Source organism: Asparagus officinalis, chromosome 3, assembly GCF_001876935.1.
Source record: "Asparagus officinalis chromosome 3, Aspof.V1, whole genome shotgun sequence".
In the NCBI taxonomy this organism is placed as follows: Eukaryota; Viridiplantae; Streptophyta; class Magnoliopsida; order Asparagales; family Asparagaceae; genus Asparagus; species Asparagus officinalis.
In genome coordinates this window covers 63,895,831-63,915,464 of record NC_033796.1, presented here as the reverse complement: position 1 = coordinate 63,915,464, position 19,634 = coordinate 63,895,831, and the positions used below count along the sequence as shown (strand labels likewise).

At 37.4% G+C, this 19,634-nt stretch overlaps 2 protein-coding genes across 2 annotated transcripts in view; both read right to left on the bottom strand.

Annotated features, from left to right (window-relative positions):
* Window positions 1-3,175, bottom strand: part of LOC109834268 (probable galacturonosyltransferase 10) — a 5,238-nt gene extending 2,063 nt beyond the window's left edge. Inside the window, exon 1 of the mRNA XM_020402248.1 lies at window positions 2,738-3,175. Within this exon, the coding sequence (XP_020257837.1) occupies window positions 2,738-2,896 (159 nt within the window). The 5' untranslated portion in view covers window positions 2,897-3,175. The remainder of the gene's footprint in view (window positions 1-2,737) is intronic.
* The window catches only part of LOC109835216 (extra-large guanine nucleotide-binding protein 1-like), a 22,693-nt gene continuing 7,365 nt past the window's right edge, over window positions 4,307-19,634 (bottom strand). The window contains 9 exon segments of the mRNA XM_020403201.1: window positions 4,307-5,136; window positions 6,795-6,952; window positions 8,843-9,093; window positions 9,880-10,051; window positions 10,828-11,013; window positions 11,106-11,210; window positions 11,289-11,426; window positions 11,722-12,425; window positions 12,428-12,446. Coding sequence (XP_020258790.1) covers window positions 4,551-5,136; window positions 6,795-6,952; window positions 8,843-9,093; window positions 9,880-10,051; window positions 10,828-11,013; window positions 11,106-11,210; window positions 11,289-11,426; window positions 11,722-12,425; window positions 12,428-12,446 — 2,319 coding nt within the window. The 3' untranslated portion in view covers window positions 4,307-4,550.

Genomic DNA, 19,634 nt, shown 5'->3' with positions numbered 1-19,634 from the left:
CCCCAAAAAAAAAAAAAAAAAAAAAAATAATAATAATAATAATAAATAAAAAAATAAATTGGTGGGAAAAAACCACGAAAAAACATAAATTAATAAGCAGCCACCTCCAAATGTAGAAAGAAAATGTACTACTTACGAACCTTATATAAGCTGAAACTCCAGAAGCATAGTACCCCTAACTGAAGTTTGACATGCAAACTAGTGCCAATTCCCTTCTTTCAAAATTAAAAATAGAGTAGCCAACTTAAGGTCATTAAATGAGCAGTCACAATTTTTTATATAAACTATAGTTCAGTCAGACATGAGAAAGGCATATGAAATCCCAACTTAGTTGGAGAAAATCAACAAGAAACCAGTGTCTCACCATAATAAAATACAGCATGAATATAAAGAAGAGACATGATAACTAGAATATTTTAATGACCAATGCTATGAATATTATATATCACTGTTAAGCTTTATCTACAACAACAAAAAAGGGTGAGTTATTTCCTCGGAAAGTTTTCAGAAATTTAACAAACTTGATGTAAGGATGAGAATTTTTCAAACAATTAATGCATTCAACAAAGCTTATAAATTTCATCTATGCACATGATGGACTAAATTTAGACAACTTTTGTCTGGAAAATCACAACGGAACAAATGACTGAAATGGGAACAAAGATGACCAAGATTTCTTTTAGTATTAATTTAGTAGAAATTTTATTGTAGCCTTATTTATTAAATGCAAGTTACTAACTAGGGGTTATTTGCTTTTAGAATCTTTTTAGAACCTAATTATTAGGATTTTTTACTTTTAGTATGACTAGATTTTTTGTCTTATTAAGGACTAGTTTCTAGGTAATCACGTTTTGCATGACTACAAAATATCAGTTTCTCTTCAATAAACAGGAGAAAGATGTTTATTAAAGAAATTCTGATTTTCAATCCTGTGATGCATTCATGGGCATGAAGCCCTAGTTTACAAAGTGTGAACCAACAAAAAAAGGGGCGAAGCCTTGTTTGGTGTGAAGTCATTAATCCAGACACAAGTCAAAAACTTATTCTTCCTTCCTCCCTCCCTTGTTCATGTGTATGCAGCAAAAAGCAGCTAGCTAAGTTGCATTGGACACTCGTAGGATATATCCGTATACTCATTCAAAATTGTTATATAGTACATGTTTTTTAACTCACAACACTTGTCATACACTTCTTGCGTTTCTTGGACTATATCCTACACTTAACATATACTTATTGATACTTGTTGTAACACATATCAGGTTTGTTCCACCCGTTAAATGGTCTTTTGGATATCAGGTTAAGAAAACAAGAAGTTTTCTAATTTATAGGTTTATATGATTAAAAAAACATAAAAGAAACATACAAATGTTATAGGAATTTAAAACGTGAATGAAGAACAATATTGATCTCATATAATTATTACATATGTATGTACAGTTGTATCCTCGTATCCTAATTTTTACATATTTGCCATAGCCGCACTTGTGCCTCTGTAACTTAGGCAGCTACCTATGCTTGGCATCATTTTCCTCTCTTATATGTAATTTTCTCCCCTCTTCTATTTCCAACCATTACAGCTTTTAAAATTTCCAACAGACAGTTCAGGGGTGTGGAGGTGTTGTTCGGGGGAAGCCAGCTGCAGTTACCGATTTAGCTAGAGAACCAGTCGTCCAATAGCTATGGCTGTGTTTACAGTAGGGGAGACAAGGTATCAACAATGAGGATTGAGGACTGACTCTTTCATTTCATTCATCAAAGAAATGTACCAAGTAGTAATTTAAAACAATGACGAAATACTAGTCAAATGATTCTCTTATGGTAAATTCTACAGGAGATGAACAGAGAGCCCAGTAGATATGAAAATAAATTGCTTCTGAAAGGACTTGATAAAAAAGTGACTCGCGATTGTAGAGAAGTCATGTTTTTCCAATGAAGCTTTGTAATCAAGTAAAACCAACAAGGACTGTGGAAGAGGAAAAGAAGTAACTTTTTTCCCTAAAAAATGCATGAGATTGTGGAATATCGAAGGATTCACCATGTAAAACTTAATGATGCGAACAAAATGCTGGAGAGGAGGGAGGAATGAATTACTTGGAACCATGGGTTAAAGCTTTTATAACCTTCACGTAGAACTTCAATATCTATATTGCTTGGAAGCAATTAGCAAGTAGAAACTCATTATCTTCATTTAATATATATCTTCTGTGCATGGCAGGAAGTTGCTCAAATTATGCTTATAGGTGTGAGTTAAACTATTTTCAATTTTCTTTCTTGAAAAGAAGTGAGCACAGTGTTCTCTGCTGTCACAAGAGGCATAAATTTTTTCATTGATCTGTGAATAAAATATTCAGAAGGGTTGGGTTTGATATCGTCATTCCTTTGTCATTAGATTTTCAGTGGGAGACTTAAAAGGTTTCAGATCCTTCAACACATACGAAAGTCAGATGACCATTAAAAAGAAACATAGTACTGAACTCTTCATTTCTCCTAAATAATGCTCTGCCCTTCAAGTCCTTTACATGAAAAAAAAATGATTATAAATAAATTGCCACTATCCTAATTTGAAAGCTATACTGATGTTGTCATTCTCCTAATTTCAATCACAACTACTCAGGGCTAAGATATTTTAAATTTAGATCCTGCATTGATCAAACTTCCTTCATTTCTCACGAATTCTCAAATGCAATCAGATCAAAACTAAAGTAACCCAATTGAGATTGACGGAAAAAGATCGAACCTGAACGATGAGCGGCCGAGATCTCGGGGTCTTTTCCTGCGTGGTGACCAAAAGGAGGAACAAGAGGGACCCCAATCCAATCAATAAGAACCAAATCCAACCCGATGAAAGCCATCGCCTCCTCCCTGGCCTCCTCAAATCGAAACCTCTTCTCCTCATCTCTCAGAATTTGGGGCTGAAAATATCATTTCCCGCCTCAAAAACCCTAAATCGTGGACGAAGAGAACTGGGTCGATCCCGAGCACTGAGAGACAACTGAACCCGATACTCCCTCTCTCCCCCCTAAAGGGAGTTCGCACGGTGATCGGGGTTGGCTGCGAGAGAGAGAGAGCTCGAGGGTTTGAGAATCAAATCTCGGAGCTTGAAGTGGACGCGGAGTTTTGGGTTTCTCTTAATTTGGAGAAATGTTGAGGGGGGTTCGGTGCATATATGTCTCACGAAGCATCATTATTTTAAACTTTTTGTTTTGCTAGTAGCAGGCTAACGGCTGATAAATGATTTCTTTGTTTTTTGCTACGATTGAGCACGTGCTATGCACGTGGAAAGGCTCATTAGTAGAGGTGTCGCGTGTTGTTATGCAAACAGATCACATGCGAGTCGCATAATGTCACGTCTACTTTCAATTTCGTTGCATATTAAAGGTTATTTGATTTTAACAATGAATAGCTTATAATTATGAAACCATTTTATTGCCAAAACGCTTGTATTGGATGAAAGAAATTGAGTCGTTAGATAATATCTAAGTTGACATTTGAGAACTATTTCTTCAGAGTGATAATAACTCTTCAATTTGAATGTTCAATTACAAATTCAATTTGAAACTCTTTTAAGTTTCTTCAAATAATTACATATTACATCACAAGATATTATGAGAAAATGTAATGATTAATATGTACGAATTAATATTTATTAATAAGCGTGTTTTTGACAGCCCTTTTAAAATTAGATCAGGATCTATCCGAACACAGTTTTGTTCTAAAGTGATTCTTTTGTCAACCAATCCCCCTGATCCACAAAAGAACTAGCTTAGGTGTCACTTTTTCAACCAGGACCCAAGCACGATCATCTCCAAAAGGAGAGGTAAGGCCAAACCTGGTCTCATTTTAAGAAGTTGCCGAACAAGCCCTCAGGATCAAACAAAAGAAGAAAAATTTCAAAACAGCCTCAAACCATGTAATTTTCAAAACCGACCTTTTTTTTTTTTACCAAAATCGACTCACTTTTTACCACGTCAGCTTAATCTCATTTCCTAATTAATCGGGATTGGTTGCCAACCCCGAATATTTAGAGTATAAAAAATCGGGTTTAAGGTTTCTAATTGGGGTTTAACAACCTCCTAAACAGTCGGAGTTGCCACCCCTACTGTTTAGGAATGAGATTAAGCTGACGTGGTAAAAAATAGGTCGATTTTGGTAAAAAGAAAAATGGGTCGGTTTTGAAAATTAAAACATAGCTTGAGGCTGTTTTGAAAATTTATTCTCAAATAAAATATGAGAACACCCCTATTCCATTCAATTAGCGTGGCGGGGCCGGGAGGGGGGGGGGTTGAGCTTCCAATCTAGAGGCAGCGCATAGAACTCCCTGAGGACTAAAATTACTAGACTCACGCCGACCTTTTACAATTTTCAGCCTTATAGCCAATGACATCTTGTCAGTATATCTACAGTCAAGATATACAAAATGCTTTCTTAACCCCAGCAGAAATAAGACATAGAGGAAGTCATCTTCCCTCTCCTTAACACAGCAAATGAGAACATAAATCAACAACCAATCTATCTACAAGCATCAATTCTACCTTCTTCCTCTACAAACATCATTGATAAGTGGTGGTCATGTCAAAGTATGAGAACTCATCATTGTTTAATGGCCTTCTCTCTTCTTCCCACCTCAGAATCTCTCTCGCATACCGAAGTGTAGCATCGACAGATTCTGAATCCAAACCTCTCGATGAAGTAACATAAAGCTTTTTCTCTGTAACTGAAGCAAATAGCCTCTTGAACTTAACAGCAACATAATGAAAAGCCTGCTCAGCTTTTGTGGCATCACCGTTGAACTTTCTGCTGTTGTTGCTTAGACGTTGGCGGCTAGAAATGGGACTGAAGTCATTGAACCAGTCACATAATGTTAAAGGAGTTGTTTCAAGTTTCTGCTCAAAAAGATCAAATTTGTTGAGAACTAGAAGGAAATCCATGTGTTTGAAAGCATGATGAGTTATGATGCTCTCGAAGAGCCTCTTGCTCTCCATCATTCTGTTGATGGAGACTCCATTTACATCTTTGTAGAAATCACTGTAGTTGCTTAAGGCTACGCAGAAGATGACGATCCGGACATCTTCAAACATATCCAGCCATTTGTAGTTCTCGCCTAAGCCCTTTGGAGGAAGTCGAATGAGCTGATACCTGCAATAGATGAACATTAAAAAATTATTATAAAGAATAATAGCACTTCGTATCCCTTTTCCAACCTTTCTTATATGTACAAAATCTGCAAAGTTCAGATGTCATATGAACGTACTCCAAGGGACAGCATAGTTTCTGTTCTATTTTCTTTACCATGGGTTTTCAATGGTCTCATATATTCATTGTTATTAAAATAAAAGGGGGGAAAGTTGCCAGTCTGAACACCACACAGAAAGAAGACACGACAGGTGCATATAATTGAGTCTGCATCTAATATTCTAATGAAATCCGAGGAATGACAAATACTATTGATATCATATCCGCTTGATTTAGTCCAAATAATCTATATAGCCAGACAATTTTGTTATCTACTTGTGTTGGACAGATATTAGATGCTGAAACTTTTTCAACAATCCATATAGAACTTTTCAAAAAGTGCTCAGTATTATAATATATATTTACATTTCAAGCACTTTTCGGACTCTTTTTAGACAGATTTTTTTTTTGCACTCACTAAAATTACTTAGTTCATACTAATTGCACAGCAAGATTTGTATCAGTATCCTGCATATGTTGAAAACCATATTTTTACAATTTTAAAGCATATATTTTTCATTTCAGACACTTTCAGTCTCTTTCAAACATAGATATGCTTGCACTGACAAAAATTACTTATTTCATGCTAATTGCACGGAAAAATATGTATCAGTATCCTGCATGTGCTAAAAATAGATACCAAAAAGTAGCTTGTATACAGTAATGATAATTTTAGGTTATATTTCAACATGAGAAGTGAGATGCTGCATTATCCTATAGAAAGACAAAGAGTAAAGGCCCACGACAAATCCCAAACAATGATAATATAACATTATTATCTTGTCCATTATTAGGAATAAAATGACCTGTCTGAAATTTCATGGGTTTACATGTCTGTTCTGTATTTCTTCTGAAGGAATACATATGTAGTGATGTGCTCTACTTGTACACATTCATATAAAATATGTTGTCATGCTGTGTTCTTTCTTGCCTACCCTTCAAGGAATTGCATGTTTCATCTTAACCTTAACCTTAATGTGTCATCTATGTGACCGATGTCGGACTCAAACTATCTCTCAAGCAATTGGTTGAATTTACAGTATGGAAACAAATTTGGGACGAGTATTGCTGCATCAAAACTATTAACAAATAATGTGTGCACGCGTGCATGGGTAGGTGTGTGCATGTGCGCGTGTGGAAGGGGGGAGAAAACAATTCTTCTACTTCACAAATTTCAATTTTTGAGGAGAGAAAGACTAAAGTTGATCACGATAAAATTATAGCCTGAACTTTATTCCCAGTGTTCTCGTACTCCGCTTTTAAACTACAAAACAAGAGAAATAATTCCTTTCTTTATTTCAGTTTGTCAATTGAAGAAAAATAAATAAATAAACAATGCCATATACAGCAAGTTACCTAAAAGACTTGGCTAGATCCTACTCTTATTTTTTCTGAGTATCCCGACACAGTCTTAGTGTATTTCCCCCATCCTTTTAATCACATAAAGACGACACTATCACTAAACTCTCCGGCTATGGCTGTTGGGGACAATTAAACTAGTTTCCTAACCTAGACAGTCATATGTGGCCAATATATAATGGCTGAGATAAATTTGCACCAACCTTACTGCGTCCTGTTGGTCAGTATTATCACCACTTTCTTCAGCTAACTTTGGAAACAAGAACTCTGTACATGTCAGTCCATTGGCTGAAGTTATTCCCTCCACATAGAGAATATCTAAATCTGAAGGCTCATACTCCACCCTGGATATATCAACCACCTGCAAAAGTAGTATGTGACATCTCAGGGACCTAAAATAAGAAAATGTATAAAAGATTAGAAGCTTCTATCAACCAGGCAGCTAGTCACCGATAAGGTTAAAGCTATAGAAGAGAATATTTTGCGGTTAATAATCATGGCAGTCATATGAGTGAGAAGAAGAACCAATTAGAGTGAATACTCCGCTTCAAATATAAAGGAAATCCCAAGATAGTTCCTATAAGATTCAGCTTGTTTATCTTCAGCATGAGCAAGATGGTCCCTTTTCATACTCAACAAGCTCAACAAATTCCTGCATCCTCTCAGTTTACAACTTGAAATTCATAAAATCCCTAAATCTGCATTGTGTTCAATAGTAAGAACACTATATTTTTGAACTCATCGTACCCCCCAACCTCACCCCACCCCCTGGGCGGGGAATTCTTAGGGTAGACTGATAAATAAAACAAATCTGATGCAGGCAGACTATCTTTGAGCATGAGAAAGTCAGGTATTCAACTATTGTAACTTATCATTTTACTGGGAGGCTAGTATGCTTCCTTCTGACTCAATATTTCTGAGTAGAAACCATAGTTCCACACTTGACCCAACATATGAAATTTTTTTAAACTAACTATGACATGATAAGATATTGAAAAACTTCAAAGAAAAAGAAAAACAGAGTGAATAAAACACAATGTAACTGGGGGACCATATTATTTCATTTATTTGTAAGGGTAAATTGAAAATAAGCTCTCTCATCTATACCTTTAGTTGCACTAAACCCCCTTCAACGCATTTATTTGAAATCAGCTTCCCTCAATTCACCAGGAAGACGAGTACTGCATGCAATTTATCTTTTTAAAAATGTCATTTCAGGGGTGCTAAGTGCTTGTAAATGAGTTTAGTGGGGTTTAGTGCAACTGGAGGTATAATGAGGAAGGTTAAGTGCAATATACCCTTTTCACTTTAACTGGTCCTCTAAAATCAAGCCTTACTGAATCTGCACACATTTACATTATTAAGATCTTGTAAATATTTTACATTTATTTAATTATTTTACCTTAGTTCTTTTTTTTTACCCTCCCAAAAAACACCCAAATCGCTTATGCAACCAGTAAGTATGGTATGTGCTAGTGAATCACATACTAGCACATAGAGCATGTTGTGTCATTGCTCCCAATTCATAATCCACAACAATCGTCAGCTGCAAAGCTATAGGTGGACAGTTCTAGTATCTTAGTCTGGAAACAGATGAGCAAGTGTCATTTTTGTATTTACTCGACAGTCTGCACAGTTCTTTCAGCTATGACTAGTGTTCGACATATTAGCCTTAACTTCTATGAGAAAATTTCAAATGAATATCCATTTGAAGTAAGGTATCCAACACCCATTGCTATGATCTATCATCCAAGGGAATCCGGCAGCCAAGTCATTTAAAATCTTGGAAGATGGATCAACTTTTTTTTTGAACTAGTTTACTATACTTAGTTATAAAATGTTCAGGTTTAACAAATCAGACAAAGGAGTTCAACTCTAGTTCCTATCTGAATTTTCTATACAAGAGTGCCATGTTCAACAAGATCCTACACATCCCACACTTTTTATTTAGATATTCATCAAAACATTCGTTTCAGCTCGCCATCAGAGAAATAAGAAGAAATGTTGCTGTATCTATACAAAGAGTTCATGGAAAACCATATGCAACCAGATCTTTCATAAAAAGGATATTGAAAGCAACATTTACATGGATTACTATTTACTTTTACGTGAAAAGAATGAAAGAGGATATAATATGTGCAGACTACTATAAAAATAACAATTTAAAAAAAAGAAAATTAACAGAATAAATAGAAATAATAAGCAACTTATGATGAAAACATGCAGACAAGGAACATAAAGTGTGTGTTACCTTTTGTAGAAAGTAACTAGCAGCACTAGGAAGTGATTGCAATTCTCTTCTCCGGCTATATGTAGCTTGAATGGAAGCATGTTTCCACAGTTCCTCAACAATAGGTGCATATTCACGTGTAGCAGCAGGAAAGATAGCTTCTAGATTACCTGCTGCCATAACCTTGAGCAGCCAATCTGAAAATGCTTTAAGTCGTGGACTCATGGAGTATATAGTCACATTATCACATTCATCAGAGACATCATTACCTGCTACAAACAAGCTCTCTTTCACATTGCTTAAAATGGTAGTACAAAAGGGTAATTTCACACTTGCTTTTCGTATTAGGGCGTGTATAGTCACTGATTAATGCTTGAAAGAGCACAGTAGAGAAAGCTTTTCCAAGAGACATGGTAAGACAAGGCTGTTTGGTTATTTTTTATTTAATGTAGTTTCAAAAAAAATTCCTTGCTTTGTACGGAAAGAAATAGACATGGTGGGACAAGGTTGTTTGGTTATTTTTAGTTAACATAATTTCAAAAAGAATTATTGGTTTTTGCAGAAAGAAATGACACTGCCTCCATTTTTTAGAAATCAGGGTTTCCTCTTTTTGAAGGAGAAAAACAATGGAGAAGCAATTATATAATGCTCTTCAACTAGAATGTTTTATGTCTGTCCACTGTTTTCCAATGCTCTTAAGCTTTATGCAGTCCTTAGATACACAAAACGATAAAAACAATTAAAACACGACAAGAAATCATTAGGCAGACCAATAATAATCATCAACCAAGATATGGCATGTCATAAATACATCTACAACTGATTAACCTCCATTGTTTTCTTTTGCCAAAAAAATTTGGAGATTAACCTCCAATTAAACAGCAGGCAACAACTACTCCTCAATGGATTCCTATACTCCAGTGTTAATGATAATTATTAAGGACAACAGTGTAACATACAATGTTACACATAGAAAAGTTACTCCTGTTAAGAAGATATATGAAGCCAGAAATATATGGTTGCTCTGCAAAATGAAAAGTACAAGGAGGTTACAATACCTGTCCTATCACATGGTCGTTTCTTCTTTAACTCAGCCAAAGCCTCTTCTTCAAACCGTTCACGGCCCTCAAGCAGTACACCCAGATAGCTATATATACTGCTTTGAATCAAAAGTTTAATACTTTCACGCTCATTCTCTGAGAATGGAATGTTTTCATACAAAAACTTGACCTGTCATAAATGTTAAATTGATTAAATCATTATCTGCATACTACCTAGACATTCAACTAGTTACCATATTAATATGGAAATTATTGATAACAGAGAGATATTATTGTTATGTAAGGAAAAAAAAGTTCTCTGCAGAATGTAAAGTGAAGACACATAAATTAAGATTTCAAAGAAAATGTATAAAGTCGTACAAGTGGCATGCAGGTGAAGAAAATAGCATGGCACACCAAATCTCAGCACCAGCGGAGAACATGAATGCTTTACGTGTCTAGCAGCAAGATACTAGTAATACAAAATAAATTGTTTCCCAAGAGAAACACTATAAGAATTTTGATAGGAAAAATTGACCCATAATAAGGACCCTTACATTATCTCTAAAGTCGATATATAGGCTACAAGTTTGATTAGTATATTGTTAACTGTTACGGATTATGTCATCACAGGTTCCATTAGTAACAAGAACAATGCCTCCAAGGTTGAAGAAGCTGATAGCGACACCAATGTATTCCTATCCCGTCCAAAATATTCATAATCAAACCACTAGTTGCTACCGCTTAGTCTCCTCTAGACTACAAATTAACAGCAATTTAACATTTTGAACAAAATCATTTAAAGAAGTTACATCTGTAGTTAATGCTTTAATTAGAAAGGGTGTAAAGTGTAAAAATAGGAGATATCATTCAGAAAGTTATTCTCCAGGGAGAGAACAGAATGCATTATGGAACACAGGACTGGTATAAATTGTTGACATACTCAAACTTATGAATTTGTACTACCTGTTTAAATATGGTACTGGTTCCTGATCCATCATATCCAACCAACAAGAACTTCTGAAGCATTCTTTGCTCAAAAAAATTAGGAAATGCTCCATTAAGCATGTTATTCACTTCTTCACCGGAGGGATTTCCACCCTTACAAGGAACTGGCAGTGACAGAAAAGAGCATAGAAGCTTGGTTCTAGCCTGTTCAAACAAATAGATCAGAAAAATTTACCTCAACTTAATCGACAAATTAAAGACACGGTAATTTATTAAAAGCATGACCATGAAATTACCTTGCCCCATAACTTCCCCTTTACATTCTTCTGTCCCTCCTCCCGGTATGATCCATCAGCATCCACCCAGAAGTGAGGACTTCCGGCACATTGGACTCCTGCCCACTGGGATACAACCACATCTATCAGGATTGCAGGAGCCTGCATCGGTAAATGTAAATACATTATGTTTAGATTGCAAACCTTAAGCATCTGCAGCTCAACTTTTGTTATCTCACGATTATTTATCATGACACCAGTATTCCCATTGCTTGCGTTTTGCATAAGACAACCTCCCACATTGAGGTTTGCAGTAATTATCTTGTCAGGTTTATGCCCTTCCTGTCAATGTGAAAGAAAAACAATCATTCCCACAAATTATCAAGCTCAGAACCATCATAATCCTTATCATATATGAGACATTACACTCTGGAAGCTAGAATCGATGTTAAGCTACTCATCCAAATTTTTACTTATTGTGGGGAGTTCACAGCATCAAAGAAACTGAACAGTATTGTGGCCATAAATTAATTTCCTGTAAGACTGCATTGCCAACATATTTCTTATTGTGTATCATATTTGGTCAAATGTTAAATTAAAAACTTACATCTGCAGTCAGAACAAATAAAATTCTCACCTTTCCCCAAAATCCCGACACCTTGTCGTACCAGTAAAACCCAGGCTTCAACCTTGGCGGCGGGCACTCACAACTCTGCAACAAGACCATTTCCTCCTGCGTCAACTGCTGCCGATTCACATAAATATCCTCCGCCCTCAACTGATTCGCTTCGCAGTACCTCTCAGCCTTCATAACCTGCTCAACCTCCAGCGAGCTCAGCAGCTTCCTTAGCAACCTCGAGCTATTCCCCAACTTCTCTCGCTTCGAATCCTCAATCGGGCTCCCAATGCAACCCACACACTTCCTCCCCTCCGGCATCGAACCCATAGCTCTCAAAACGCAACTGCTGCAATACTTTGCGTCGCAAACCAAACAAGCCTCTTTCTCAGTGAACCAGCTCCCCTTAGAGCACCGATAGCAGCAACCTCTCTTCACTCTCGGCTCCGATCTCGATGAGGTCTCTCGAAAGGAGACAACCGAGGTCGGCTTCTGGTCGAGCTCGCCATCGTCGTAGGACTCGAAGTCGTCTTCGTCGTCATCGAAGTCGGAGGTGAAGGAGGAGTCGGTGGCGGCGTTGAGCTCGCTGGAGGAGATGATATCGAGATCTTGCAAGGGTTTGACAACGGGGAGAGAGTGGAGGGGAGGGGCTGACGTGGCGATGGAGGCGACGGGGATCTGCTCGATCTCGATGGGGATGGCCTTGGGGATCTCGAAGGGAACCGAGGGCCGTCGTACTCGGCGGCGAATCAGTACTACGGCGGCGGCGGCGAGAACCTCCACATGGAACAGGCGGAGGAGAAACCCTAGAAATTGCAGAGTTTAGGTTTAGTCTCGCGCCATTGGAGACTTGAGAGAGGAGAGTGGTGGAGAATGAGGGAGACCGGCCTCGGGATGATTTCGACTTGATGTAAAGTCACGGGCGCAGTCTGTTCTGTTACAAGAATCTTTTGTGGGGCCCGCACGTGCGTTGATCGTGTCAGAGATGTCCCCCTGCCCGGTGTCGCAAGATTGCTGGTAACGGGCTCGGTTAATAAAATATATGGGCCCAACTTGCGGACCCGTGTATTCTATTCACGTGGTCACATTGCCACGAGAAAAATGTTTGTTAGGTAGAGCATTTTTCTTTGCTAGTTTCAAAAAGAATAATTTTCCAAAACAGCTTTATTTTTATTTTATTTTTTTAAATCGATCCGTTTTTTATTTATTTATCAAAACCGACCCGTTTTTTTACCACGTTAGCCTAATCACCTTCCTAAATAGTCGGGGTTGCCAACTCTGACTATTTAGGAGGGTGTTAAACCCCAATTAGAAACCTTAAACCCTAAAATTTTATGTTCTAAATAGTCGGGGTTGGCAACCCCGACTGTTTAGGAGGGTGATTAGGCTGACGTGGCAAAAAACGGGTCGGTTTTGATAAATAAAAAAAATGAGTCGATTTTAAAAATAAAAAAAATAAAATAAGGCTGTTTTGAAAATTTGTTCGTTTCAAAAATCAAACACGGTTCTGAAAGATAATCTTTCTTGAAATGATTTTTATTTGAAATAATTTTTATGACTACAAATAGAATCTTGGATAGATATATCAAGAGCCATGACGTACAGTATAATTGTACATGTGATCCTAGAGATGCTAGCCTTTAAAAGGAAAAAAAATAAACAAATTTTAGGATCCTCGGTAAAATTACAATCAGTGCTCTTAAAATTATTTATGTAGAGACAATGGGTCAGTTTGGTATTTTTGGAGCTTATATTAAGTTGCTTATAAAAGCAATTTGTATAAGTTGCCGTAAATAGTCATTTGATAATTATATATTAATATCTGCTTCCAAAAGACAGTTAATGTGTTTTGTAAAACTGTGCTTAAATATCACTATCAAAAAATAAATGTCATATATGATATGTAAGCTAAAAAAAGTTATTTTTAAAAGCATACTGAGATTACTTCTAAAAGCACCCATTAAAATGTAAAAGTAATTTTACTAGGCATGCGAAGAAAATTTCCCCAAACATCATTATTGATAATTTTTTTAAAATTGCAGAAATACCCTAAAAACAATGCCAAAGTGGCCCACGGGCCACAAAATTCAACATCTTTTGTGTAATTAAATCATATCTCGAGTTATCCGAATATTTTAATCCTAAAGCCTATGGTCAATAATTTGTTGCTATTTTGAGTCCATAATTTGTTTTAGGTTCCTATATTCTCTTATAATACTATTCACTCGTAGTCCGTGATTTAACAAACAATTTATAATATGGTTTTTAGTGTTTATTTTTATTTGTTTTTAGCTTATATCTAATGGCGGATGGTTGGATTGTGCCTTCACGATGATATCAAAAGGAGGTTGGTGGAATATGGAAGTAAAGCTATGCACTGTGACGCCCCTGGGTTCACACAAGGCTGCAGTCCAAGGTGAAACCAAGAATGTCAAACCTGCCATGCACCACACTGTGCAATAACATGTTTCACCATCACAATTAACATCTGTCTAGTAGATTCAACAACTGGTGTGGGTACAAAACAGGCAAAAGATAATACAAGACATACTGATGGAATGATAACAATCACATAAATATCTCATCATCCAACATACAGAAATACATAGTCAAGATCTGAGTAAATAAACCGGAATACTTTACAAGTCTCAAATACAAATGTCTGACAGGAGGAAATAAGGCACACCGCCTTTACAACTTCTAGAATAAGACTCTCAAATACCTAAACAAAAGTCTACTGTGGAACTCTAAAAGAAAATATATCTAAGTAAACAGCTGAAGCTAAAATGCCTCGCCATCAACCTGCGACTCTCCGGACTCCTGGCTCGTTACCTGAAAGGGGGAGGGACAACGAGCGTCAAAGCGCTAGCGAGTAACATCACAACCAACCCCAAGGGAACAGGGCTCGTTGTATAAGAAAATACAGTTATTATTTAAGAGATCTAAAATCATAGATCATACTATAGAGGTTTTTAGTATTTAGAAATTTACAACACGAGCATAGGTACGTCGAGCGAAATAATCCAAACAAGGAAACCCTCATGTATATACCTTATATCTCAAATTTGTAAATCCCTAAATACCAAACCCAAAGTTTAATACAGAAACAATAATAAAGAGAAACTAATCCGTCTCAGAACATAAACAACTGTGTCCTGTCATAACCAAATAAGTGACATACTCATGGCTTAATAACTGGTCAACAAATGGTTTAAGCGGTAAATATTCAATGCAAGGGCTAAAATGGATTATAGTCCAACACGAGGACTAAGGTGGATTATAGTCCAACACGAGGACTTTAAGGGATTATAGTCCAACACGAGGACTGAGATAATGTAGTTTTGCCTGATACTTGGACCCAAAAGTGAATATCGATAAGATATGAGAAAAGAATACATATAGGCAAATCACACACGTCCCTCAGTGCGTGATTCTAAACTTAGTACTCTCAAGTCATCTATCATACACAGATGTATGGCAAAAACTAAAATTTAGTATTTATAATCGAGGCAAAACCCCCGAACACTTGAAAAACATACAGCAAAACAATTAGTGCAGGAAACTGGGCGGCGGTCGACCGACCCGGTCGACCTCATACGGACACAAGTCTCACTGTTCAGCAGAGATATACTCGGTCGACCGCCAAGACATCGCGGTCGACCGCCGCGGTCGACCGCGCAGAGGTCAGGTGCATTCTGACCTTCTGCGCGCCCAGCGGTCGACCGATGCGGTCGACCGCGAGACTGACAGAACCCAGATCTGGGTTTTCTGTCCGCTGAAAACTAAAACAATGATTTTTAAACAAAAACCAAACTTATGGAAGTGTCATGAAGCAGTAAATCACGAATTTAAACCTTAAAAACTTGTCACAAAGATCCCATATATATATATAAACATGATTTACCCATCGTTAGCAATAAAAACAAGGTTTTTACTCCTTTTTAGATATTTTCAGATCTAGATCTTTAAACAGAAAATCATTGGTGAGTTTTAAAAATAAGTAATACCCCAATATCATACTTTATGCCACAATGATCTATTAGCTATCCAAAATACGAATTTGGCTCAATGAAAACCAATAAAACTCAATTTTTGACATGAAAACAAAAGGGGGTGGGAATTGGGCGAGAAGTTACTCGCCTATGGTGAGCAATGGATCGCTGAAACTGAAGGAGAACGCTTTCCTTCGCTGGATCCCACCAAGAGCTGCTGCAAATCCTCAAGAACTTCTCCCCAAATCACCAACAAAGAGGATTAGGGTTTTAGGGAAGAGGGGGGGGCTAGGGTTTTGATTTCAGAACTCCAAAGGGGCTCTCTCGGGTATATTAGCATATATACCAACTCACAAACCCGACCCGAAACCCGTTTGAACCCGAACCTGAGAAAACCAAAGACCAAAACAGAAACCCGAACCTGAGAAACTCTCTACCCGCTGATCGGTCGACCGCACCGGTCGACCGCCACGGCCGCCCGCGCCGGTCGACCGCTCAGCACAAAAATGCCTTCTGTTAGGCATTTTACATGCTGGCCTTATCACTCGATTTTCTCTCACATACAATCATTTGTTGGGTTCTCAAACACAGATAATTACATTCATATGACATATATATGTGTATATATATGATTATTCATCATAAGAGAATTATTCACTATTAATAATTCACATATATTCATTATTATTTTCGGGGTTTTACATTCTTCCCCCCTTAAAAGAATTTCGTCCTCGAAATTCGGAAATCATACGCATCTCGAAATATGAATTTCTAGGTGACCATATAGAATGTTTATACTTAACGATCTAGAATGATAACATTCTCGCTCAAATTCTAATCTAGTGGAACTAGTACGTCGGGTGAAAAATCCAAACAAGGAACCCCCCATATATATACCATGTGTCCAAAAAGATTAAAATTAAGCGAAAATATCTTCATTCTAGTGTTAAATATAAACATAACCAAGAATATAACATAAAGTAACATATATAACATAATAAGAATTAATTTACCTGCTCAACCAAGTGTGGGTAGTCCGCGCTCCCAAGAAATCTCCTCAATGCCTCCTCGGTTCCACTGAACTTTCACCAAGGGAATTACCTTGTTTCTAAGCCTCTTGTCCTCTCTGGCAAGAATACGAACCAGAATCTCAATAGTAGTCAAATCATCCTGAAGCTCGATCTCCGGTGTATCCAATACTCGCTGCTGCTCCTCATCATGCAAGTGCTTCTTAAGCATAGAAATATGGAACACGTTGTGTATACTAGACATCGATGCTGGAAGATCTAGTCTGTATGACACAGCCCCAATGCGCTCTAGGATCTGAAAAGGCCCAATATATCTCCAAGAATGTCAAACCTGCTATGCACCACACCGTGCAATAACATGTTTCACCATCACAATTAACATCTATCTAGTAGAATCAACAACTGGTGTAGGTACAAAACAGGTGAGAGGTAATGCAAGGAATACTGATGAAATAATAATAGTCACTTAAATATCTCATCATCCAACCATACAGAAATACATAGTCAAGATCTGAGTGGATAAACTGAAATACTCAACAAGTCTCAAATACAACTGTCTAACGATAAGAAATAAGGCATACAGCCTTTACAACTTCTAGAACAAGACTCTCAAATGTCTTGAGTGGATAAACTGAAATACTCAACAAGTCTCAAATACAAACATCTGACGATAAGGATATAAGGGTCACAGCCTTTACAACTTCTAGAATAATACCCTCAAATGTTTAACCTCACTACAGTGGAGCCCAAAGAAAAATAATACATAACTAAAAAGCAAAGCTGGACACTAATGTGGTCCGCTATCAACCTGCGGCTCTCCGTGCTCCTGGCTCGTGACCTGAAAGGGGGAGGGACAACGAGCGTCAAAGCGCTAGCGAGTAACATCACAACCAACCCCAAGGGAACAGGGCTCGTTGTATAAGAAAATACAGATAATATATATTAGATCTAGAATCATTAATCCTACTAAAGATGGTTTTAGTATTTAGAAATTTACAACACGAGCATAGGTACGTCGAGCGAAATAATCCAAACAAGGAAACCCTCATGTATATACCTGGTATCTCAAATTGTAAATCTCTAAACACCAAACCCGAGGTTCTAGTACAGAAACAATAATAAAAGAAATACAACTATTCTCAGAACAATATACAGTGCCATACCATAGCTAACATGAATACCATGTTATTACTTACATAAGTGTCATGTCAACATCATGTCGTGAACTTCTGTGAAGAGGTCATGTGCAGGGTTAAGGACCTTGTCCAAATCAGGAAAACTATCTACATCGTAGTTTCCAACTCATAGAATAAGTGTCAAATGTCCAACACGAGGACTGGAATGAATTTATAGTCCATCACGAGGACTTCCATGGATTATAGTCCAACACGAGGACTGTGAAACTGTGAAACATGTCGCGGTGATATATAGTGAAATCTAAATTTACATCACTTCATAATCATATCAGTGTATATATTCACAATTTGTACCCTCAGGTTATCCATCATGCCTGGGTACATAGTAGGACTAAATACCAATGTCAGATAGTCCAGACAGACTCCCAAACATGAATGGAATGTACAAAAATACCCAAAACCAGGAAAATACCACAGACAGAGCGTCGGTCGACCGAGTCGGTCGACCGATCTCTGATACGAGCCTGGCGGTCGGCCGAAATAATGTCACGGTCGACCGAAATAATCGGCGGTCGACCGAAATAATGACGCGATCGACCGAAATAACGGGCGGTCGACCGAAAACTCAAAACGAGCTCAGCGGTCGACCGCGTCGGTCGACCGCCGAGCGGACAGAAACCCAAATCTGGGTTTCTGTCAGCTCGAAACCTGAAACGAAAATTTTGCAAATCTCTACGATAACAAGAGTTCTAAGGTTAAAAATCATACTGAACATAAACAACAACTCTCAGGCTTGAAATCTATCCTTCCAATATTATAAAAACATGAGAAACAATTTCCAAATCGTTTAAATGACAGTAAAAATGATTTAGTTCTTGTTTAGGCAAAATTTCAGATCTAGATCGTCATCAAACAGGTATTGGGTGAGTTTTTATAAACAAAAACCTCTGATTCATACTATTATACCATAGCTAATTCGTTTCTTAACAAAAATACTATTTTGGCTCATCCAAAACTCATAAAATCCAAAATAAAGATCATGGAAAACAGGGGTGAGGGATTTGGCGAGATGATACTCGCCTTGGGTGATGACGAACGTTCTGGAGATGATTCTCTTGAGATCCAATCTGCTGAAATCCCCTGGAACTCCTCCAAACTCCTCAAAGATCACCAGTGACGGCTAGGGTTTTGAGAGGGGAGAGAAAAAGGGGCTAGGGTTTTACGTTTGAGGAGAGGAGAAACTCTCCTGGGTTGAGTTGGTATAAATACCAATTCCCCAACCCGACCCGAAACCCAATAGCCCAAAACTAAAACCCGAACCTGAAAAACAAGCTGCCTTCTGTAGGCATTTCACCTGCTGGACACATATCACTCAAAGTCTCTCATATATAAACACCTGTTGGGTTCCCAAACACTGATAAATATATATATATCCTATATATATATGGTTATCCATCACAACAGATAGGTTTATTATTATTTATTCACACAAAACTCGTTATGAAATTTCGGGGTTTTACATTCTTCCCCCCTTAACAGAATTTCGTCCTCGAAATTCGGGAATCATGCGATCTTGAAAATATGAATTCTTAGATAACCTTATAGAGATATTTACACTTAACGATCTAAAATGACAATATTCTCGCTTAGATCCTAATTTAGTGGAACTAGTACATCGGGTGAAAAATCCAAACAAGGAACCCCCCATACATATACCATGTGTTCCAAAAGATTAAAAATTAAGCGAAAGTATTCTCATTATAGCGTTAAATGCAAAC